General features: G+C 37.6%; 1 protein-coding gene across 2 annotated transcripts; it reads right to left on the bottom strand.

Annotated features, from left to right (window-relative positions):
• Nucleotides 1–740: 740 nt before the first annotated feature.
• Nucleotides 741–18,876, bottom strand: LOC306864497 (S-adenosylmethionine synthase-like; the record flags this gene model as incomplete). Of its 2 annotated transcripts, XM_079408539.1 has the most annotated exons (9): nt 18,620–18,876; nt 7,106–7,183; nt 6,898–7,020; nt 4,411–4,523; nt 4,162–4,305; nt 3,365–3,583; nt 2,912–3,094; nt 2,702–2,835; nt 741–2,511 (listed from the first exon to the last, which is right to left on the bottom strand). In XM_079408539.1, the coding sequence occupies exons 1-9, from the start codon at nt 18,708–18,710 to the stop codon at nt 2,409–2,411; spliced, it is 1,188 nt and encodes a 395-aa protein (XP_079264665.1). In that variant the 5' UTR covers nt 18,711–18,876. The 2 variants fall into 2 exon arrangements, with proteins under 2 accessions (XP_079264665.1, XP_079264666.1); XM_079408540.1 differs by lacking the exon at nt 741–2,511 and having other exon boundaries at nt 2,698–2,835; nt 18,620–18,849.
• Nucleotides 18,877–20,891: the final 2,015 nt, after the last annotated feature.

Below are 20,891 nucleotides of genomic sequence, written 5' to 3'. Positions count from 1 at the left end.
GATTCAACCGTAATTTTACGAAGCTACGAGACTACTTTGTGCACAAAGAAAATAAAAAATGACTTTATTCAATAATTTGTCTCCGCGTCTGTTCTGTGTCAGAGAACAGAACAGAACACAGAACAGCATACGTTGTTTACATATACGATACTCTCCAAAATTGCGCGGATGACGTGGAGACGAATTGTTGAAAAGTAGTTTTTTTTTTCTTCTTTGCACAAAATTAATCTTGTATCTTTGTAAAATTATGGTTGAACCCGATATCACATGGCATGATTTTACCAATCTCCTTGCTACATTTCTGGACCTTGATCTTGGTAATTACATTTCTGTCTATAGGAGGGTCAGAGAGCTCTCAGAATTCATCAAATATCTTAATTTGTGTTCTGAAGATGAAGGTCTTACGGGTTTACAACAACATGAGGGTGTGTAATTAATGGCAATTCTCATTTTTGGGTGAACCACCCCTTAAAAAAAAAAAAAAAAACTACCAACCCCAAAACATTTGAAATCTAGTTTTACTGAAAACTTGGAATCAATTTCATGTTCTAAACAAAACATTCACTCAGCATTAGTTTGAGTGCAATGTGTAAAGTTGTTTTAACAGCTTTAAAACACTGCATACCATATAAAGGCCCTATGCTGCACCTCAACTATGGGAAGGGCTGTAAATGTTTAATTGAAACCCCCCCCCCATGAATCTGGCAGAAACGTGAAATACCATAAAACAAGAGAGCCTTAGGGGGTGAGAATTTTTATTCATTTCACTGATATAAGGGGCAGAACCATCACGGAGCATTGAAAGAAAGGGAATTCAGGAGGTCGCTGTGGATTCACACATATCATGAGAGGAAACTCAGGGGAAGGAGAGCAGGTGAACAAAGGGGGAAGGCGAGAAGAGGAAGAGGAGTGACAAAGGAAGAGAAACAATAGAAAAAGGCACTTCTACTCTTTCAGTAACCAGTCTGATGCACCAATCTCTGGAATTAAAACAAAATATATGAATATTATGAAATAAAAACAGAAGATGAGCATTATATAAAAGACCGCAACCCAAGCGCACCCAACAGAGAGAGCATGTAAACAAAGCCGGTTTCTCTGTACAACACCGACCAGACTCGCTTCTGTCTGCAGGAGTGCCGGGAGTCCTGAACGTAAAACGTATGCGTATGGACAGTCTCATCTACCTGCCTTCACTCGCATTTAAAAAAAAAAAAAAAAAAAAAAAAAAAAAGGTAACAATGGTCACAGCTACCAGCGCCAGCCTGTGGCAAGAGCCCAAAGCTTTCTGTAGGACACCAAGGGAAGACCACAGAGCCGGCACGCAGGACATACACCACGACTATGGTGTTCAAGCAAATGAAAACAAGTATTCATAGTCTTTAAAAACAATTCCTTTCACGTACAAAAAGTAAAGGCAGTCACACCTTGAGATCCCAGGCTCTTCTGTACCGACGCTGAGGCTCAAGAGGATCACCGAGCAAATATTAGGTTGAGTTTTCAAGTACGGATTCATTCAAGAGGCAGAGGCAGCCCCTCTGCACTGGCGAGGGAGCAGGGCTTCTCTGTAGCTACGCCCGCTGTCACTGCGCGCAGAGAGGGAGTGCTTTGCCTCCGCCGTGGTCTAGCAGAACATCACATAACAGCTACCAGGTTTCACCTGGAATCACCATCAAGACCGAAGGGGAACAGTTGCGTAGCCGACCCCACAGAGCCATCACAGTTGGTAGCAGCTTCTGACTTCTCTGTAACACGTCAGAAATAAAAACAACGTGGCCTGCGGCGACCGGGACGGAACCGTGGTGACAGTACGCGTGTAAAAAGTCTCTTAAAATTTCGCAATCCAATCCTTGCACTATGTAACAAACACATTCTAGTTGAATCCAACTAAAGACAGGTTTTCAACATTTCACGAGAGGTTTTGATCCCATTCGTGATGGTAAGCATAAAGTGGTGGACCTGGAAAATGGTAAGCATTGGTTCTCTTAGTTGGTAAAAAAATAAATAAAAAAGGCGAGGGGTTAGTGCTTCAGCCAGCAATGCATAGCATCACGGAACAACCTTTGACACCCATTTGTGCCGTCACTTGATCTGTCAAGCAAGTAGGTAAGGAAGGAAGGGTCGAAGAAAGATGGGTAGAGAAGAGGGCGCATGAAGTATTAAAAAAAAAAAAAAAAAAAAAAAAAAAAAAAGCCACCATCCACAGATATTTTGAAAACAATACAGCAAAGACCAGGGTTGAAGGTAAAGTTGTACAAGGAGAACGCCATTAAAGGGGAATTACCTTTTGGGAGCAGTTGTGAGGTTAGGAGTGAGGGGTTTCGATACATCTCCCCCCTCCAACAGGTTGAGTAGGTTTCTCTGTAATGTACACCTACCGCCCAAGGAAAGGAGGGGGGGTTACAGATTTAGTATTTAAGCTTTTTGGGAACTTCCCAAGGGAAGGATTCGCGGCCAAAGTGGCCATACGCTGCGGTGCGCTGGTAGATGGGCTTCTTCAGGTCCAGCTCTCTGGAATTGCACAGGAGACAGAGTAAAACAATTGCCACGCACAAAGAAGGACGTTCAGTCAAACTCAATGAGCCTCTCTAACATTAACCATGCAAAAGACCGAACTCAGGAAATGCAGGAGCAAAAGATGACTGGGAAATCATCAAACCGAGAGGTGGCAGTTGGGCCGCACCCGAGGAGCACACTTTACCTGACGATGACGCCTGGGCGGAGGTCAAAGTTCTTCTTCACAATCTCCAGTAGCTCCTTCTCGCTCCTCTGGGAGGTTCCATAGTGGAAGATGGAGATGGACAAGGGGTGGGCCACTCCAATGGCGTAAGCCACCTGAGGAAACGGGTATATTGGTAAGGGTGTACTTTTCCCTTCACTTTTACATGGTGAAAGACTGCTAAATATTCACCTGGACCAGGACACGCTTGCACAGATCAGCCTTCACCAGAGACTTGGCCACCCAGCGGGCCGCATAGGCAGCTGAACGGTCAACTTTAGTGTAATCCTTCCCAGAGAAAGCACCGCCTCCATGAGCGCCCCAGCCTCCGTAAGTGTCCACGATAATCTTACGGCCAGTCAAACCAGCATCTCCCTGTAAAAACAGCATGAAGAATTCAGAATCTTACCACCATATATCAGGAAATAAATAGTGGAAAAAAATAAATAAAAATAGACAAACCCAAAAATACAGACAAACCCATACACTTCAGTTCCCACAACTATTACTTTAACTATAACTGCAAAATCAGACTACAATCAGATATACATTTAAATAATTTATATTAAAAAAAATAAAAATTCCCACTTTTCCAAGCCCATAGGAACCCCAAGAAAACGGCAGTGTTATTGTTGTAGTTTAAACCTGTGGGCCTCCGATGACAAAGCGTCCGCTGGGCTGCAGGTGATATATGGTGTCATCGTCCAGGTAGATGCTGGGCACCACAGCTTTCACCACCTTCTCCTTCAGAGCGTCACGCATCTCATCCAGACACACCACTTCATCATGCTGAACAGACACTACAATGGTGTGCACACGCACAGGAATCATGGCCCCACGGTCCTGTCTGTACTGGACGGTCACCTAGAGAACGAAGTAACAGAAGTTGAGCTGAATGGTTATAATCTCAAGATGCAGGCACACAATCGCAGTCCTACAGTAGTAATACACTAACATTCAAATGTTTGGAATAATTGAGATTTAAATATTTTTGAAAGGTCTCTGATGCTCACCCAAAGCTGCATTTATTTCATCGTCAATAGATTATAAACAGTAATATTGTGAAATATTACAATTTAAAATAACTTGTGTGGATTTTAAACATGTAATTTATTCCTGTGATGCAAAGCTGAATTTACAGCGTAATTAGTCTTCAGTGCCACATTATCCCTCAGAAATCATTCTAGTAGATTGACATGCTGCTCAAGAAACATATCAATTATCAGTCTTTTGTGGAAATGGTGGTTCATTTTTAGATGGCTAGAAACAGAAAAGTAAACAGCTGATTTCAATTGGAAATCTTGTTACTTTTTTTTTTTTTTTTTTTTTAAATGAAAGTGCATTAAATTAATAATAAAAAAAAAAAGTTTATTCCTTTCTTACAGACCCCAAACCTTTGAAGGACAGTGCATTTTCCTACTGAATTCAAACAACATTCTCACCTGGGTCTTGGAATCAGGTCGCAGCCAGGACAGGGTGCCGTCACGCCGCAGTTCAGCCATTTTAGCATTCAGCTTGTGGGCCAGGACAATAGTGAGAGGCATACACTCCTCGGTCTCATCAGTGGCATAACCAAACATCAAGCCCTAAGAAGCAAAATACTCCGTCATTCCTGTAAAGATCTAGATTCTCCTTATAAACCAATACACATCCTGGCATATGAACAAAGAAAGTCGTTAACTAGCTCTTACTTGGTCTCCAGCTCCAACATCTTCCTCACTGCGGTCAAGGTGAACCCCCTGAGCAATATCAGGTGACTGCTGCTCAAGAGCAACAAGCACATTGCAGGTCTTGTAGTCAAACCCTAAAAGTACAATACAAGGCAGATTAATTCTACCCTAAATTCAACAGGCAGCCAATACAAAATCATAAACCAGTACACATTATGCAATGCAGCAAGTTTTGCAAGCATTATGGCAGTAAGAGTAGCATACTAGTAGGGTTGCACGATACACCGGTATTATGGTAGTATCGCAATACTAAAGCTTAAAAATCATGCATGCAATTACATTCATCAACATAGCGGCTTTGCACTTGGTTCTTCTCAATCTTTATATATTTTTTTATTCATTTATAATATTATGTTTTAATAAACATGCTGCCAAATTGGAAATTTCAAGATATGCAAGCAAAAAATGCTCCTGACAGTTCGGCAATATGACACGAGTAAGAGTAGGGCTGTCACGATTCGCCGTGACTAGTCGATTATTAAAAATCGCTGACTTAATTTTGCTCGCGTCGACTAGCCAGCAAAATACCGGAAGTGGCGCATTTGACAGACGAGAATCCATAAAACACATTATTAAACTTTTCCAAGGCTGCATGATGTATTAACCCCATTTAAAAATCATAATTAAGCATAATTGTGAATTCACAAATGCTATGATTTAATTAAATCATATGCGATGCAGTTCTAACACAGTATATGCGCTTTAATTATTTCCATGCGTGTAGGTTAAGTTTGTGCGTCTCACAGCGGCTCCGTTCACAGTAGCTCCACAGAAACTGTTATCATTTACATGTGGAGCGTCTCATACTCCATCTCTGCATGTTGTTGTGAGTTTGTGTTTATTATAATGTTAATCTGGGAATGAAACATGCACATTTCATCAGATTTGTAAGGTAAATCATTTATAAATCTACACAAACACAGGAGAATACATCGCGATTTCAAAATAAAAGCTCAACCCCTCACTCTGAGTTTACACGGTTTGATATCCACATATTCATTTAATTACAGTGACTATAGCATTTCTGTCCTAAAGAAATGGCCAAATATTAAAGATTGTGTACGTTTGGATTAAATGGTGCTTGGTCAATATTAAACCGTAATGTGTAAAAATAATCATCAGGTCGTCGGCACCCCCTGCAGGCCTTTGTTGTAAAGCGTAATCTACATTAGCTCTATTGTTTATAATACACTATGTATTTTAACAGTTTTGTTCAATAAAACCAAATGATTTCTTGCTTTTGATACATTTGAACTATTGCATCATTGCTATTATATATGTACTTTAAGTCATTTTAAAAGCTATTATTCACTTAAATCCCTTTTTATTACCACAAAAAAACAAAATTATAGGGCCCTATGAAACCCGTTTTATTTCCAAATTCAGTTTTGTTAAATTTTATTAATCAAAAAGCCTGTCTAATTAATTGAGTTTTACGGTTTTATCTTTACCAAATTCTGTTTTCCATTATTTTCTGGATTCCATTTTAATTGTTCCATTACATTAATAATAAAAAAGCATCTCCAATTAAATAAATAAATAAATATTTCTGGTAAATACTCCTTTAAAAAGTGTTTGGATTATAATTTTATTATTATTAGACTAGAACACGTGCATATGTTGTCATTCTCACACTATAATACTGAACTTTGGTTTCAGTGATTTGGACTATGAGATGGACACTTGCTTCTTGCACTCTGCTGCACTTTTGCTTTAAAAAAGGATTTCATAGACATTTGGATTTCATTTGTTTTAATAAAATATTTGTAAGTAAAATTGTTGATTTTTTTGCGGGAAATTAGTCGTTTAGATTAATTGAAATAAAAATAGTCATTAGTGGTAGTTTTTGATTCGTTTCTGTGTTCAAATCCAAATCCGCATTGGCTTGCGAATCACTGATTCACTAAGACATTCATATAAACAGTCATTTGATCCGCTCCTGAAGGATTCAGCCGTTTTGAAAGAATAGTTTGAATGAATCAGTGATTCAATCACGAACTTCTGCCACCTGCTGGCCGTTTTAAATTTCCCATCTAAAAGTAAACATTCCATTATTTTCCAACATATTTCTATATTCAGAATTTAGTATTTAAAACATTAATCTCATAACATTAAGCAATTATAGATATGGTCTAAATGTATAAATGCCTCATCTAAATGTCACTTCATGCAGCTTCTGTGCAGTGCTAAGATGAGTTTTGTTTAGATCATTTCATGGATAACAATAGCCAGTCATTCATTCACATCAACTATTCAGAGAAAAATAGTCTGTTTTCATTTACATCTATTTATGAAGTTGATTCATTTTGTAAAATTGAATTTTAAATTAACACTGCTTTGCATGGTATCGTGATGCTTCAACTGGTATAGTATTGGAAGACATTTTTATGGTATCGCGACAACCCTACATACTAGCATTCTTTCCCCTGACATTTAGTGCCACTATACCTTTGGAAGAGTCATCGTATCCAATGTGCTTGATGGTGTCCCTGACAACCTTCTGATAGTCCACAGCAGCACGAGAGGTTATCTCACCGGCCAGTAAGATCATTCCAGTCTTGGCAACCGTCTCTGCCAGGACAGATTGATGGGGGTTACAGCACACAGTAAAAGATTCAAGTTGCAAGCATGGAGAAAAGCATAATTTGACACTCACCACATGCTACCTTGGCATCAGGATCCTGTTTGAGGTGGGCGTCCAACACAGCGTCACTGATCTGGTCACAAATCTTATCTGAAACGGAGGAATGAGAGGTGTAACTTTAATCAGCCAATCAGAGCATAGAATTCAGGTTAAACGAGACTCAAGATAAATGCAACTGCCTCCAAGGGCATAACTGCATTTTGGATTAACTCAAACATGTTAAAATGGCAAGCTTGGAATATATTATAAAAAGATTTGTGTTATATACACACACACACACACACACACGCGCATACATGCGTGTAAACAAATTAGGGATGCACCGAATCCAGGATTCGGATTCGGAGGAATCCTGGGCTTTTTGACGGGGTTCGGTTTCGGCCGAACCTTAGATTTATTTTCCACCGAAACCGAACCCTAGACTTGCGCTACGACGTCACACGGCCGTTGATTACGTGAAGGTGTTTACATAGGACCCGTTCGAATGTAGTATGTAAGAATCTGAAAATGGAACTCGTAAGCAAAAAAAGTTTTGTTTGGCAGTATACTTTCAACCAAAAGAAGGCGATTCAAGTCGAGCTTTATGTTCAATTTGCAATGCCAATTTGTCTCGTGGTGGCAAGTAGAGCCCTGCGCGGGACTGTTTTCTTCATCCCGCGCCCGCCGAATTTCTGACCATTACCGCCCGCTCCTGCAATATGTATGTCCACGGTTGGCGCGCAAGATGGCGCCATGTTAACACGCTCATGCCTGTAGCTCGTGAGTTAGTGAGCAAAGCTCAGTTTTACTTTATAGTTATGTGAAGTATTATATATAGTTTTTCATGGCTTATTGATGTTTTTGCTTTTTTGAGTTGTTGGACTTATTATGGGCAAACGTTCAGCAAAAAACAAGAACAGAAGTTTCTCGAATTTACCAGCGGTAAATCAGGGAACGTTAACGTTAGAAACCATGGCGTACTCTTCTCAGTCTAATGTGATGGACACTCATGATTATGCCATATCTATGGACTTAAGTTCTGATGCTGAAATAATTCCTCTGCCTGAAACACCAGAAAAACTTCCTGTGGCCAAGAAATCGCGTGTAGCACTGAATGACGATGTACCAAACTCTGTTCTTTTGACTGCGATTGAAAAAATAGGCAAACTTCAAGAGGAATCATTGGCAAGGCTTCAGTCTGTGGAACTGTCGGTTCAGGAGAACACTGCTTCTATTCGTTCCCTCTCTTCTGCTATGGAGTTCTTTGGCAAGGAAATTGAAGACGTTAATAAAAAAGTTGCATCTCTGGAGAAAGTGGTTTCTTCCCTGTCGAAAGAAAATGAATCTCTTCGGCAGTCATGCTTGGAACTGGATGAATACAAACGGAGATGGAATCTGCGTGTTGCAGGTGTCCCTGAATCTAACAATGAGAATGTAAAAAATGTAATCCTGGAAATCTTTGGAAATGTTTCACCGGAATCTGCCGCATCTCTTGCTAATTCAGTGGACATTGTACACAGGCTTGGTCCCAAATCTGCTACAGATCGATCTCGTCGCATCATTGTCCAGTTTGCCTCGCGCAGTGTAAGAGACAAAATCTGGAAAGATGCAAAATCTTCTGACTACCTGCGACGGAACAACTACAGGGTTTTGGAGGACTTGTCATTGAACATGAAAGAGGAACGCAACAAACTGTGGCCTCTAGTGAAACAAGCAAGAGATGAAGGGAAAAGGGCAGGTTTTAGAGGTGCTTTCGCATATGTAGAAGGTAAAAAAATATCGAGGTAAATGCCCTAACTGTACTTCAGTTCGCTTTAACATACTTGTGTTAATAGAGTGAAATTTGTTCATTTTGCTTTTTCTTATAAAAATAAGCCATGATTGCCTTTGTATTCTGAGCAAGCTCAAACTTGTTAGTCTCTTTTTTATTTTTCTTCTTATCCTTTGTCTGTTTCTAACTTTATAGGCCAAGTTTATTTAGTTTACATCGTTCACTAATGTTAAATATTTCCTGTTTTTCACTTAATGTTCGGGGGATACGTGATTTAATTAAGAGAAAATCAGTTTTTTTGTTTTGTAAATCTTTTAACCGAGATGTTTTTTTCATGCAAGAAACTCATTCATGTCAGGAGGATGAGAAATTTTGGCAAAATCAATGGGGTAATAAGATTTTTTTTTGTCATGGGACCCGTCGTGCAGGAGGTGTCGCTGTTTTACTTGGTAAAAATTTCAATGGATCAGTTATTGAATTTTTGTCTTCACCAGAAGGAAGATGGTTAATGGTTGTGATACAAATGGATGACTCTTATTTTATTTTAGTTAATGTATATGGTTTTAATAGATCTGATATGAATGCCACTCTTATGTCAAAGATCTCTTTGCTTGTTCTTGAAAAACAGCGCAAGTTCCCCTCTGCTTTCTTGATTATTGGAGGAGATTTTAATGAAGCCCCTAATTATTCTGAAGACCGATATCCTCCAAGACGATATCAAAATCCTCTTAATCCGGTAATTTCAGATTTTTGTCAATCTCTAGATTTGATTGATGCATTCAGATTTCTGTATCCTTGTTCCACCTCCTTTACTTGGTTTAAACCAGATCAAACTCAAAAATCTCGCATTGATTTATGGCTAATCTCTGTTTCTTTGATTTCATCTTTGACTTCTGTCTCTTGTAGTCCTTCACCACTAACTGATCATTGTGGTATTGATTTAATATTGAAGCCAAAAAATTCTAGAACCTTTAACCCTGGCTACTGGAAATTAAACTGTTCCCTGCTTATTAATGATACTGCTCAGATATAAAAAAATTAATCAACAATATCAAAACAAGGGCAGATATATCTCCTATTGCCAAATGGGAGCTCCTTAAATTTGAGTGCAGAAAATTTTCAATTTATTTTAGTAAAAAACTTTCCTTTGAAAAGAAAAATAAATATGCAGTTTTACTTAAAAATATTTCTGATCTCTTAAATAAACAGCTCTCAGAAAAAGATCAATATAGGCTATCTTCTTTACAAGAGGAATTGAATTCCTTGTATCTTGAAAAAGCAAAAGGAGCTTTTGTAAGATCTAGAGCCAAATGGCTTGAATTTGGCGAAAAAAATTCATCTTACTTTTTTAATCTGGAAAAACAACATGGAAGAAAAAGGTCAATTCACTCCCTTCAAATTGATGGCTCTATTTCCTCTTGTAAAACTCAGATATCTCAATTTGTTTTTAAATTTTATAAAAAATTATATTCTTCTGCTTTTAATAATCTTGCGGCTGATTCTTTTTTTGATAATGTAACTCCTTTTATTCCTCAAATTTCGGAACATAATAAATTAGTTTGTGATAAGCCACTTACAATGAAAGAATTGGATGATGTAATATCAAAGTCCCCTGTAAATAAATCTCCTGGCCCAGATGGCCTACCTTTTGAATTTTATAAAGTTTTCTGGGATCACATTAAGGATTTGCTTTTTGAGGCTTTAAAAGAATGCATAGATCAAGGAGAACTAACCACCACTATGAAACAAGGTTTAATTGTTTTAATGCAAAAGCCAAATAAAGACGTTTTTAATTTAGATAACTGGAGACCTATATCTCTCCTTAATATAGATTATAAGGTTCTGGCAGCTGTGTATGCAAATCGTCTTAAACAATGTCTAGAAGAAGTAATTTCAGAAACACAGTCTGGTTTTATGAAAAATCGACATATTTCCAATAACATTCGCCTCATTCTAGATTTACTAGATTATTCTAATTTGGTTAGTAATGATGCCCTTATTCTTTTTTTGGATTTTTTTAAAGCATTTGACACCGTTGAACATAATTTCATTTTTAAAGCTTTAGTTAATTTTGGTTTTGGTAATAATTTTATTTGTGTTATTAAAACTTTATACAATGATATTAATAGTTGTGTTTCTCTTTCCAATGGCACTTCTCCAAGATTTTATGTTAACAGAGGTATTAGACAGGGATGTCCCATCTCTCCCTTTTTGTTTTTACTCGCTGCAGAATTATTGAATCTATATGTAGTTAACTGCACTGGTATAAAAGGAATTCAAATTGGAGAGGAAGAATTACTCATAAGTCAATTGGCCGATGATACGTGCATTTTTTTAAAGAATCAATGTCAAGTAAATTTGATAATTCAAAGTCTAAATAATTTTTCCAAAGCCTCCGGATTGGTAGTTAATACTAAAAAAAGTGAAATAATGTTTATCCATGATTCTGATGTGACCTCTGTTGATGGAATTTTAGTAAAGAATGTTGTTAAATATCTTGGCATTTATATCTGTAAATCAGCCCAAGAAAGAATCTCTTTGAATTTTCATCCTAAATTAGATTCTGCCAAACGTATATTCAGCTTGTGGTTACAAAGAGATCTTACAATTTATGGCAGAATTTTGTTATCTAAGGCTGAAAGTATTTCACGCTTTATTTACCCTTCTATACCCCTTTATATTGATTCTAACACTTGTAAATCTATTGACGCTCTTAATTTTAAATTTATATGGAAAAATAAGGTGGAACACATCAGTAGAAAATCCCTAACACAGCCATATTCAAAGGGAGGGTTGAATGTCTTAGATTTTTTTACCCTAAACCAAATTTTTAAAATAAACTGGCTAAAAAAATGTTTGAAGGGTAATTCAATTTGGTTTTGGATTCCTAATATGATTTTCAAGAGATGTGGAAATTTACAGTTTTTGCTTTCTTGTGATTTTAAGTCCACAAGGCTCCCTATGAAGCTTTCCAATTTCCATAAGCAAGCTTTAGACTCATGGAAGCTAATCTTTAAACACAATTTTTCCCCTCATATTATTTGGAATAATCAGTATGTTTTATCAGCTCGGAAATCTGTTTTCTTCCCTGATTGGTTCTCCAAGGGCATTGTGTTTATATCAGATTTGATAAGCAACAGTGGTGATTTTTATGCTTATGTTGATTTTCTTAATAAATATGGGATAAATGCTTCAAAACGGGACTATACTCTGCTTACAAATTCCATTCCTCCTAAGTTGCTATTTTTAATTAAGACTTATAAAATGTATTGCAGTCTTTGTTTAATTATCCCTCGATTATGTATTCAAGGGGTTAATATTATGGATAATAAGTGTACAAACAAATTTTTGAGAAACTTTATTACTGCTAATAATGCTTCATCTTTTAAAGCTTATAGAAAGTGGTTGGCACTTTATCCAAATGTTAATTTTCAGAAAGTATGGACAGTGCCAAACAAATTTTTGTTTAACAATAAAATAAAAGAAGTTCATTTTAAAATTATCCATCATTATTACCCCTGCAACAAATATTTAAGTAAATTTATACAAAATCTTTCTCCACTCTGCTCTTTTTGCCAAGAAGAGGAAGAATCTCTTTCACATTTATTCTATTTCTGTCCCTATACTAAACAATTTTGGCTTCAAATTTCAGCATCGTTATTTTTTGTATTCTTTCGACTGTGTAACATTTCTGCAGTTAAGGTTCTCTTTCATTCGGTGGTTTCTGACAGTAGGGAGCTAGAGGATGCCCTTGATTTTATTTGTATGATGGGAAAATTCCACATTCACAAAGCGCGATGCCTTAACTTTAAACCTAATTGTACAATTTTCTCTTCTGATCTACTTTTGGTTTACTCATCTCTTCAAAGAATCTCCTCTAATAAAAAAGCCTTAAAAACATCCAATATTATAAAAAAATTGATAAATAAGTTGTAATTTTTATGGTTGTAAAATGTTTGTATAACTGTGTATGACTGAATATTTATGATTTTTTTATTTTTAGTTTATTTATTTTTTCATTGTATCCCCCATATGTTCACATGTATTTATATTCTCATGTTCATGTTCTAATGTTTATCTGTTTATCTCTGATAGTGTCATAAAAAAAAAAAAAAAAAAAAAAATATGTATGTCCACTCCCGCCCGCACCCGCAAAACCCTGAGAAATTATTCCCGCACGATAATAGAGATGCATTGATTTTGTGTCTTCTCCCGTCCCGCAGGAAGAAAAAAAAACGTATTGTATTGCTATTATTAAAGAGATTCATGTTTGTTCCTTTCCCTGACCTGCATGTATTCTGACGCACTGGTAGGGAAGATGAATATAGCCTGGGCTATCGGGGACATCTAAAACGCTTAGGCTACCGCGCGTTTCTTTAGACTTCAAGTACTTTGATTTTGTTGACAATGACATCATGTCGCTAGGTTAGCCGCCCATTCCCGCCCGCAGCAAAGTTCAAACCGCCCGCTCCCGCGAGATTTGCGTTGGGTCCCGCGGGACCCGGCGGGTCCCAATCCCAATGCAGCCTTGGCAAGGACCCTAAGCAGTACACAACATCGCCGATGTTAAAACTAAGGATGCGAGTAGGATTCGGTATTCGGTTTCGGATTCGGCCGAATCTTAAACAGTGGATTCGGTATTCGGCCGAACCCCAAAAATCTGGATTCGGTGCATCCCTAAAACAAATACAAGAAAATCATAGGGACTTTGACAAGACTAGATTAATTTACATGACTACCCTCTTTATAAGTATTGTTTTAGTATCACTGAAACACGATTACAGTTTTTAGTAATATTTTAAATTAGTTTATTTTTAGATTTTCTACTTTCATTTTAATTTTAAAGTTTAATTAAACTGTTTTTGGCATCTCCGGGGTTGTTTTTTTTGTTACTCATTTTAATACATCAAGTTCAACCTAAATGAAGGATATTTCCTTGGGAACTGAACAATGTGCCATGGAAACAATAACATTTTAGTTTTTTTTTTTACATTTTGTGTTTAGTAGGGATGCACTGATACAGATACTGGTATCGGGCCGATACTGAGCTCATGTACTCGTTAAAATGCCCCGATACCACGCATGTGATCAGTGCCATATTCAGACAAAGAAACACCAACAACAGAAAAACAGACAGCAGAATGTAGTTATTAGAGATTAAGGATGTCTAAAAATGTACATGCAATGAATATAATGTTAAACATTCAGTATTAATGCCTGTATAGCTGATGTGAGCAAGCTGATAAGCAAAACACGCTGAGTGGATCCAGCGCGCGGCGGCGCAGGTGCGCGAGCTTGTCGAGTGAATATCCCTCTCTCACAGATATCACTGGAAAGTTTGTACTTCGGTCGGAAATGTCAAAAACGAGTAAGTAAAACAATGCACAAGTTACTTAACAGTAGGGAGAGAGAGATAGAGAGAGCGCGCGCACACTTCTGTGGTGTGATCTTTATTGATGTTCGCTCAGCACGCATCATTTGAATTAAAACTAAATCGTAAATATATGACAACATATAGGGGCATTCATTCACTTTAAATATCATTTATTTTTAACCTTAAGCATTGAACACGAGTAAAACAAGTGAAACTATCAGCGTGTGAAATGCGCTAGGCTGTTCTGTACTTGTCCGTTTCATCTGCTCCGGTACACATAAGTGCGCGCGCTGTGCGTGTTTTCCTTGCTTCATGCGTGTTTCTGCAATTATATGGCTTTGAAATCTAAATGTTTCAGATGAAAAAATAAAAATAAAATTCTATATCTGAAAATTATTGATTTATAACAAGTGGTCCCCTGCATAATTACAGCAAAAAGCGTGGTTACAGCACTGAGCCGCTGCAATCGAGCAGCTCTAATGCCATTTAAGATGATGTACCATAGAGCAAATAAATAAATAAAAAATTAACAGTGAAAGTAACAAAAAAAATTGTAAATTACATTTTAATGGGCATAATTAAGTGTGAAAAATAACCGAAGGATATACAGTCAAACCAAAAATTATTCAGAGACCAGATATAATTTATTTTTTATTTTTTTACTAGTGGGTGCAGGACACTATAGTTAATTTAAGTAACTGAGGATAGCAAAATAAAGTAAACTGTGACAAATTATACCCAAAAATTCTTCATACAGTGGACTACCAGTAAAATTGATACAAAAGTGAGACTAAAGATTATTCAGACCAAGTAATGGGAAAAAAATGAAATTCAGGCTTTCATGAACTTGGTTGACAGCATGCCCAGGAGACTACAGGCTAGCATTAAGGCTAAGGGTGGCCCGACAAAGTATTGATAGTTGTGTAAATATTGTCATACCAACAGCTGTCTGAATAATTTTGATTGATAGAAAGGTATTATCAAGCTAAATTTGTTCTGACAGTTTAACTTGGGGTTCTTGTAATATTTTATTAGCATTTTCTAAACTATAGCGAATAAAATGTGAGAAATGTTGAAGGTATAAATTTTGGTTTGACAGTATCTATTTGATAAATGAAGTTAATCAACTAACATTTTACATACTCGTTTTCTTTACCCAATATTTAAAAAAAAAATGTAAAAGTACAATAAAAATATCGGTACTCTGTATTGGCAAGTACCAAAAATTAAAGTATCGGTATCGGGCGAGTACTGGAAAAAGTGGTATCAGTGCATCCCTAATTTTTAGTTAATATTTCAAGTACAAAACTGTCTTTATGGTTTTAATTTACTATAATAAACCTTTATACCTCCAGCAAATGTAAAAACCTCTGAAAGCACTTCAGTGACAACAGTGCCATTACACGATTGAGCTTACAAGCGTCATACGAGTAAAGAGATTGTTTAAAAACAATAGACAAGGGCGTTGCTAGTGCCTCAGTCACCTCCATAAAATATTTCCAAACAACAGGTGAAGTACATTAGCTCACTGCAGTACGGCCTCTCTAGCTGAGACAGGATTGCCCAAACTGCCGCTCCAATGCAGCCCCTGGAGTAACCAGCTATATTTAGGGCACCGTTAAGCCAAGCTAATCAGCTGCAGCAGGGCTGCTAACCCTCCCCCACACCATCAGCGATGAGCTCATTAGAAAGCGCACTGATGCAGTAGTGAGGGCAGTGGAGCGAGAGGGGAAAGGTAACGCCACGTGCACAGGTGTCAGTCCACGGATGACAAAAACATGATACGGTGGACCAGACCACAAACAGACTTTACGAGTGTGCACACAAACGCTTGGCCAACTCGCTGCAAACATGTGATCTCACTGAACAGAGTGCACCCTTGCGATGTTATTTTAACATCCCTCGGCATCCCAAACATTTGGTGTCACTGAACTTGCTTCACAAGATTCTTGGACTGTCACCCCAAGAAAGTGGTTGATCTGATAGAAAAACCGTTTAAAAATGCTGATGAAATACACGTACAATTAGATTTGATGCCATTTATGTTAGTTTACTGCTAAATGTAAATATTGATGGCTCATCCTGTAACATTTCTCCAATCAAATGGTCGAGAACTAGAATGCCCCTCCCCCGTAAACACCTGAGGACCAATCAAAAATTCTCTTTTCAGTGATGTGGCTTTCACACCCATGTCAGAAGCACCGCAATTACAAGCGTCAGACTTGCAACTATGATTTCTACAAGAATGAGTGCTTTTTACAACCTCAGAAAACTGAGCCCTGACTTGTTATCTCATAATGGTGCAACAGTTGTTCTACAAGAAATCTAACAATCAATTTTCTCCATATGAATTATTAGCAATTTATAGACCTATTCTGAGTTGAGGTTGTTAATCGATGGAGTGTTGTTGTTTTTTTGAAGCCATCAGCCAGTGTTATATCAGCTCTCTTTTTTTCTGTGTTTATTAGCGGAATTTCTTGTGGAAAAACTACATTACCCATGATTCCGCACAGAAACTTCCACTAATCAGAGAATCATAACCAGCTCCAAAAAAAGCACTTCAGTACCCGCCCACTCCCATGAGGCACTGCGATTCAGTCAGTTTCCTTACGCACTCAAATACTTAAATATGTAGGTGCAAAAAATATATATATACTGTAATATACATTTAGACCACATCAGAAGTCTTTAATTTTCCCATCATTTTTGTTTCAATTATGTCTCTTGAAATGCTTCATGGGACTGTACATTAATCTTGCACCTTTGTCTTTTTGTCCAACTTCCAAATTCTTTGCTTTAAATCAAAGATTGTCATACTGTGATTCCGCTAGTATCTATTTGGTTTTATGGCTTATAACTCCTAAATACTTTAAAAATCTCTAAGGGAAAAATACAACCGGAACCAAGGCCGCTTTTGGCAAATCTGACCTGATGTGCTTGACATCAGATCAGTGCACATACAGAATCGGATTAAAAACTAACTTCTCATCTGTAGGTGATGTATGGAGGTGTGTGTAGCAAACATTCCTGGAAAAAACACATCACGCCATGTCTGCAATGACTAGCGTGTTCTTTGACCTGTGAGGTAATAACTATTGACAAGTTACAGACTACTGGTTGTAAACTACAATTTAACCCAAATGTTATTCTTGGTACCTATAGCACTATCTGCCTGTTTCACAGGCAGTCTATACATTTTCTTAATTTTTTCCAATCTGACAACTCAGTTTATGAAGTCCTATAATGACGGAATTACAAATCATCAATGCATACTTGTGAATCTGAGCGAATCCAGTAAGGTTATGTCATGTGGATAATGTTCGCACCCGGTTTTATGAATATTGCGTACTGCATCAAACGCGCGCCGCAATGTTCAAAGACGTGACGTTACGTCAAGGCGAATTTGAATAGAAGCACCACAAACAATTAATAAATCTGGGTACTGCATTAAATCCCGCGTGCGGTGTACGCCCCTAAAATTGATAAACGCGGTGACGCTTAAAATCGCTAGCCGGGGGCGTTTGCTTTCGTGTTTTATAGGCCTAAGAGGTGCCTGACGCAATACTCGCGGCCACTTGAGCGAGAAGGAAAGTTTACACCACGTGTAGGGGTGTCACAGCCCAGGGACGACCTGAAAAATGTGAAACACAGCGGCTTATAGAGAGAGAAAATACAACAAAATACATAAACATTTAGAGACGCTTTCAGAAGCACGCGGGGGTGACGCGCTCGTACAGACACGCGCAGGCATTAATATTGGTTTATCTCATAGGCAACTGAATAAAGACTACCAATATAAGTAGTGAGGGGAATGAGGAGTTATAATTCTGGGACTGGAATAAGTTTGAGTCTCGTCTCGCAACCGGACAAACCGGCAGAACAACAACACGCAGCAAATCCGCATTGCACATGAACACATGTTCCGCGAGCCCGCCGATAACATGGCTACCATGCGCGCGCACGGCCGTCAAACAGACGTAGGCAGAATTATTAGAAGCCGATATATTGTGACTATTAGTTCTATTCATTAAGTAGGTTAAATAAAAACGAAAATAAAATTATGAATAAACCCTTAAAGCGTACACGGCCTACATTCGCGAGATTAGCTTTGGGCCTCAGAATCCGGTGACTCCGCCGCGCGCTGAAGACAAATAACGTTACCTCCCACTTTACCAAAGGCAGCGTACGTTAAACAATAACGGCATTTTTCCTGCCCTTGACATGATTAGAGTATAATATGTTATAATCGCATGTGTTTTATGTATAGAAATGTAAAATAGTTGTTACCTGCAGCTATTAGCACGTGCTAGCTGAGGAATCTCGTGCCCGACTGTGTTTACCTTCCGCGCGACCTTGTGACACTAAAATCTTATTTATAACGTAATCGTGTTATGATACATACCAGGGTGTCCTTCACCGACAGACTCCGACGTGAACAAAAAGCAGTCTTCATCAATCAGGGAGTTGTGAAAACCGTTCATCTGCCCGTTCATGTTGGATTTAACGTTACTCTTGCGTTTCTCTCGGTCGCTGGTTGTAGCGGGTTATTTTCAGATTCTCTCTGCTTTTGAAACGTCGGTCTTGGAGAGATGTTTCTGGTGATGCTGTGTAGACTTGACCCCAAATGATCACGCGAGCCGGTCTTCAAGTTTATATCCCTCCCTCTTCACGCCAAACTAGAACGTCACTCGGGCGCGCTCCCGTCGGTCTTCGCGGCAGCCAATCAGAAACGGCGTTACGACGTGAAGCGGCGAGGAGACAAAGAAGGCCCTGCTTTGTATACAATATTTTACATTTACACGTTTAGAAATAAAACAAGGACAAACTGACAAATAAACCCACAATTTTAAACCATAAATAGAGGGCTAGTGTCACACTTTTTGCTCTAGCCTAGTGAACTCTATAGGTTTGTTTTAAATCAAAATCTCTATGGAAATACTCCATTTAAAGTATAAAATATGTATTTTCTCCCTAGCCTAGATTTTTTTAAAGCTTAATGTTCACTGCAGAACAATATGAATGTGCATCATGTCAATGTGTTTCCAAATGTAAAAGGTTGTGATGTAAGATGATTGTGTAATGCAGTTTTGCAGGGGAGAATTGATGTAAAATTCACTTTGTCATTAGACAATGTATAACCTACATCAGGAAAGTCTCTCGGCCTTGGAGGTGCACTTTGGACTCGGTTGAGCAAAGCATTAATTGTTGTAGTGCAGCATATTGAATGTTAGTAAATTAAAGCTTGTGGGCAGAGCTGCTAAACCTGCCTCACCACTTTGCTAATTACTGTATGTTTGTATGTGAGGGGTGTGTATCTGATTGTGTTGCATGAGATTATGAAGTTGCCAGGTAGCATGCAAAATGTATATAGGCCTATGTATGTGTGTGTGTGTGGACATATTCTGTGCATAACCAGTCAGCATGATTATAATCTATTATATCCACCATCACACACTTTCAGTCAGCATGGGGCCTCTTTTATCCCGTCTAATCTGTAGGCAGTAATTTCTTAGAGTGCCAGGACGTACCGGAGACGTGGGCTTTACAGGGAAACTCAGAGGTCATTGAGTTTGTTGATTCACCACAGATATTCACTTGGGTCCAAAAGTTGGAGATGCTGTTCTTTGCATTTTTCTCATTTTGAGCACTTGAGTGAAAGGTTTAATTGAAAAAATATGAATTTTGTCAGGCCTTTTTGTTTTAATGACAGCAGCACTTGAGCTATGAATAAACATTTTCTAGGAATATTTGTGAATGTTATCAAATGTAAGCAAGAACATCTGACTTTCTGCAAAAAGAGTTCACATTTTCAGTGTCACAAAATGCTTTATGAACATTTTTCAAATATATTACATAGTCAAATATATTATATATTTTTATTTGCAATTATTTTAATTATTTCTGAAATTTTTAAGAGTATATATTCTACTTCATGATTTTTAAGTTTACATACAGGTTTAAATGAAAAAAAGAAAAAGAAAAATATTTTCAGTGTGGTCTCCCCTCTAATTAATTATAATTCTAAATAATTATAAACAATTAAAAACTGTGATGTAAAGGCCATTTGGTCCATGGTATTTGATATAAGGAAGTAGTGCTTACAACATTGTGTTGTAAATTGGTACATTATGATGCAAAGAGTTAAAATGTCCCTTGTTAGTGAGCATTCAGTTGCAAGTGTTTGTGAACAAAACAAGCTCTGGCATTTAAATCAACCATGAAGACTACTTTTCTAAACATTGGCCTCTCTTATAAGCAGCTGGTATATTATCAAACCCTAAGAACAGTTTTATGTGATTTGTTTGTAAATGCTCTTTTATTAGCATTTCACTGTGAAGTTATTTTTATGTAAATTAGCATTATATATAAGTAATATATTTATATATGTAACAGCTAACCACAAAAAAAACTTATTTAAATTCAGATGAAAAACTTTTGTGCAGTCCTGGCACTATAAGGTCTGAAAATGATTTATCTAAAATTATCTAAAAGTCTAAAATTTTGCATTAAAAGGAATATCAGACATTCTGTCTCTTTATCAACGCTTTCTCAAAGTGAATGCAGGGTGTTTAATTTCGGTGTATTTATTTACAGGAATGATATGAACTTGCACCTGGCAAGGTTTTGGATACATAACTCTTACGTATGATCACGTTGCAGCCAGGTGAGTTTTT

Source organism: Barbus barbus, assembly GCF_936440315.1.
Source record: "Barbus barbus genome assembly, chromosome: 45".
NCBI lineage: Eukaryota > Metazoa > Chordata > Actinopteri > Cypriniformes > Cyprinidae > Barbus > Barbus barbus.
Note: the sequence above shows the minus strand (reverse complement) of the source record. Positions and strands in the feature narration are given on the sequence as shown.